This window comes from Tachypleus tridentatus, chromosome 4 (genome assembly GCF_004210375.1).
Source record: "Tachypleus tridentatus isolate NWPU-2018 chromosome 4, ASM421037v1, whole genome shotgun sequence".
Taxonomy (NCBI): domain Eukaryota; kingdom Metazoa; phylum Arthropoda; class Merostomata; order Xiphosura; family Limulidae; genus Tachypleus; species Tachypleus tridentatus.
The window spans coordinates 14,919,511-14,922,783 of record NC_134828.1 but is presented as its reverse complement, the minus strand read 5'-3'; the positions used below and the strand labels follow the sequence as shown (position 1 = coordinate 14,922,783).

Sequence of the window (3,273 nt, the reverse complement as noted above, 5' to 3'; positions counted from 1 at the left end):
CCTGTTTACTTTCGAGTTGTATCAGGCTAGTCTGTATGTTTTCAAACAATGCCAGCTTAACCTACAGGTATTCGTAACATAGCGACATTCTGATCTGACCTCCGCTATTCCCAAATTACACCCCAGAGACCCCTTTGTCCCCTCATGCCTTGAAGGTATGTCTCAGGTATGCAATACATAACATTGATAATAATAAACACTAACACATTTATCTTGAAAACAAAGTTTGTGCACCCTGTAACGACACCACCAAAAACACAAATATAGGTGTTTGAACGAAATTTGACAAACGTAAACTACTATCCTTCTAAATGTTGATAATAATATATAAATTCAACCTATGAATACGCTATTCACTTTAGTTTCTTTGAAAATGGAAGATGAAAGTTCTATAATATTGCTTTTGCTGGAATTATCTACAATATTTTCCCCCATTGAAATTCAGAATACCTAGGTTGTTATTATCTAAATCTCACTATCAAAGATATTCCTTTAAAGAATTATTTCGTGTCTAACTGTTCTCCGCCTTTTCAAAGTGACCTGAGAATTGGATTTTAATGAGCTTCTGAGAAGTAGAAACAGCTATTATTTAAACCTACATAGTCACTACCTTACTTTGTTACTGTATCGTTTTAAACTAGCAGACTGGTGCTTTAAATCACGAAATTCAAACGGTGACACAAACACACCCATGGGCAGGTGGAGAATAGGGCTCAAACCGCCAAGTTACACGTGAGAGGATAATTAATATTGATTTCACGTTCTGTGAAATTGGAAGTTCATCTGCTTTCAAATGCTCTTGCCAGAATCACGTGCAAGAATCTCGGTGATGGCACGTCTTTTAGAAAAATGAAACTATTACAAATTTGGCGAATAAACGCTTACACTTCAGACATTTCTCGGTGTTTTACTGCTCTTTTGAGTGAAGAATAATGAGGCATGGGCCGCACTACACTTTGAATAACCACTTCTGCTCGGCCGTGAGACAAAAGCAGACGAACAAAAACGCACGAGTGCAAGAGTGCGCCTGCGCTATTCGCCTCGCGGGCTGCGCACATGTTCAGACGCATTTGTCAGAAATGTAAACATGGCGGCAATGTACGGGTTTTTCAACAGCTTTCCTATTCCCAGCCTGTAACTACGCCCAAAACTCTAATCAACGATCGTTAAAATCCATCTAGGGCAAAGCTAGGAGTGTCATAGAAGTGTTCGATGATTTTGGATTGTCATTAAAACGTGCAAATCATGGAAAACATGGGGGAGTTAGGTGAACAACAAATCAGAAGCGAGCCAGGCCTCAGTGAGGCAACAGCATCAGTGGTCGGTTCAGTTGAACCAGTGGAAGCTCTCGAGACGGTCGGTAGTGTACGAAGTGTCGAGCCCGTACCAGATTCGCCAGAGCTGCTCCCAGGCCGGGAGACCACCTCGAACGTTGTCCACTCAGACTCAGACGAAGAAACCGTATCTTCTACCATGATTGATGCCTCTGATTTTCGAGGTCTGACTGAATCCGGTTACCAAACTCTGAACGGTCGGATATCACCCGGACTATCAGTAGCCAACAGTTACGCTACTCTCACCCCGTTACAGCCCCTGCCACCCATCTCCACCATGACGGACAAGTTTAGCCACTATGGACATGCTGGAAATGTCGGGAGCAATTTTACTCTGATGCAAAATAACGCCCTGATGCAAAACAACGCCCTGATGCAAAACAATGCCTTGGGAATGAGTATGAACAGTTACCAATATGAAAAGCTTGGTCACATGAGGGGCATGACCTCCATGAACATGGGTCCTACGCTCGGAGCAACTCACCCTTCTGCAATGTCTATGATACCCAGTAACGGGCTCGGGAATATGGCCCAACAGACAGGGATACCATCACCTCCATATCTACAAAACGGCCTGCACTCCCCCGAAAAAGCCATATCCCCAAACACCTACGACTCCTACACACATCATCGCGACTTATCACGAGGGCTGGTATTTCCCCAAAGCCCTACGGTTAGTCTTCATTCCCCAACGAGCATGATACCTACACTGAACGGACTGAACGCACCCCACACCCCACCGTCGATGCACCTGCAAGCGCCCGGGTCACCCACTGAACATCAAGACATTAAACCAGTTAACGTTACGGCCTTCACGTCTGTGCCTAACGTAAGTCTTGGGCTTTCATCCCACCTCGGGGTGAACATTTCTCAGCCCATTTGTAGTCTGAGCTCAGCCTCTATTCATAACAACGATATGAACACTGTTTGTACCGGGGGTCACGCTGCAGTTACAATGAAGACCTCCGGGGGGACAAACATCTAACAACTCTAAAAGGGAGACAGCTGACGAAGTTGAAGAGATAAACACTAAAGAACTTGCTCAGCGTATTAGCGCAGAGCTGAAGCGCTACAGTATTCCTCAGGCGATATTTGCCCAGCGGGTTCTGTGTAGGTCCCAGGGAACTCTTTCCGACCTACTGCGGAACCCGAAGCCTTGGAGTAAGCTGAAGTCCGGGAGGAAACGTTTCGCAGGATGTACAAGTGGTTGGAAGAACCAGAGTTTCAGCGGATGTCGGCGCTGAGATTAGCAGGTAACAAAATTATTATTTTACGTAACAACATAGAACAGCATTATCAAATTTAGGTGATTCCTTCCAGACGTTAACTTCTACACTTAGTGAAACATACGTCGAGTGTTATACAAGTGTTATAACTACGTATAAAATGTGTTATATAGTCGTTATAGCTACGAGGAACAAGATGATTAGTATGCTCTCACAAAATGTTCCTTCCCATAGTTGTTGGTCTGGTTAGTTTGAATTTCGCGCAAAGCTACACGAGGGCTATCTGCACTAGCCGTCCCTAATTTAGCAGTGTAAGACTAGAGGGAAGGCAGCTAGTCATTACCACCCACCGCCAACTCTTGGGTTACTCTTTTGGTAACGAATAGTCGGATTGACCGTAACATTATAATGTCCTACGGCGCTGAAAGAGCGAGCATGTTTGATGTGACGGAGATTCTAACCTGGGACCCTCGGATTACGAGTCGAGTGCCTAAACCACCTGGCCATGCCGGACTTCATGTTGTCTTCTCTATAAATGCCGTAGGCCAATCGCTTGTTTTGTTACATATACCGTTGTATTAATTTTCATTTTTTTTCTCTTTATTGTAATAAATAAATAAAGACAACCAGCAAAGAAGTGTTCAGTCACGTTATTTCTACGAATATCGTTAATAAATAACTGCCTGATAAGTTACTTTCTCTCTACTTGTCCC

General features: G+C 44.0%; 1 protein-coding gene across 1 annotated transcript; it reads left to right on the top strand.

The window, feature by feature from the left end:
• The first annotated feature begins 1,095 nt into the window (after positions 1–1,095).
• Positions 1,096–2,506, top strand: LOC143248236 (uncharacterized). The gene has a single exon (XM_076496658.1). The coding sequence runs from the start codon at positions 1,246–1,248 to the stop codon at positions 2,317–2,319; it is 1,074 nt and encodes a 357-aa protein (XP_076352773.1). The 5' UTR covers positions 1,096–1,245; the 3' UTR covers positions 2,320–2,506.
• Positions 2,507–3,273: the final 767 nt, after the last annotated feature.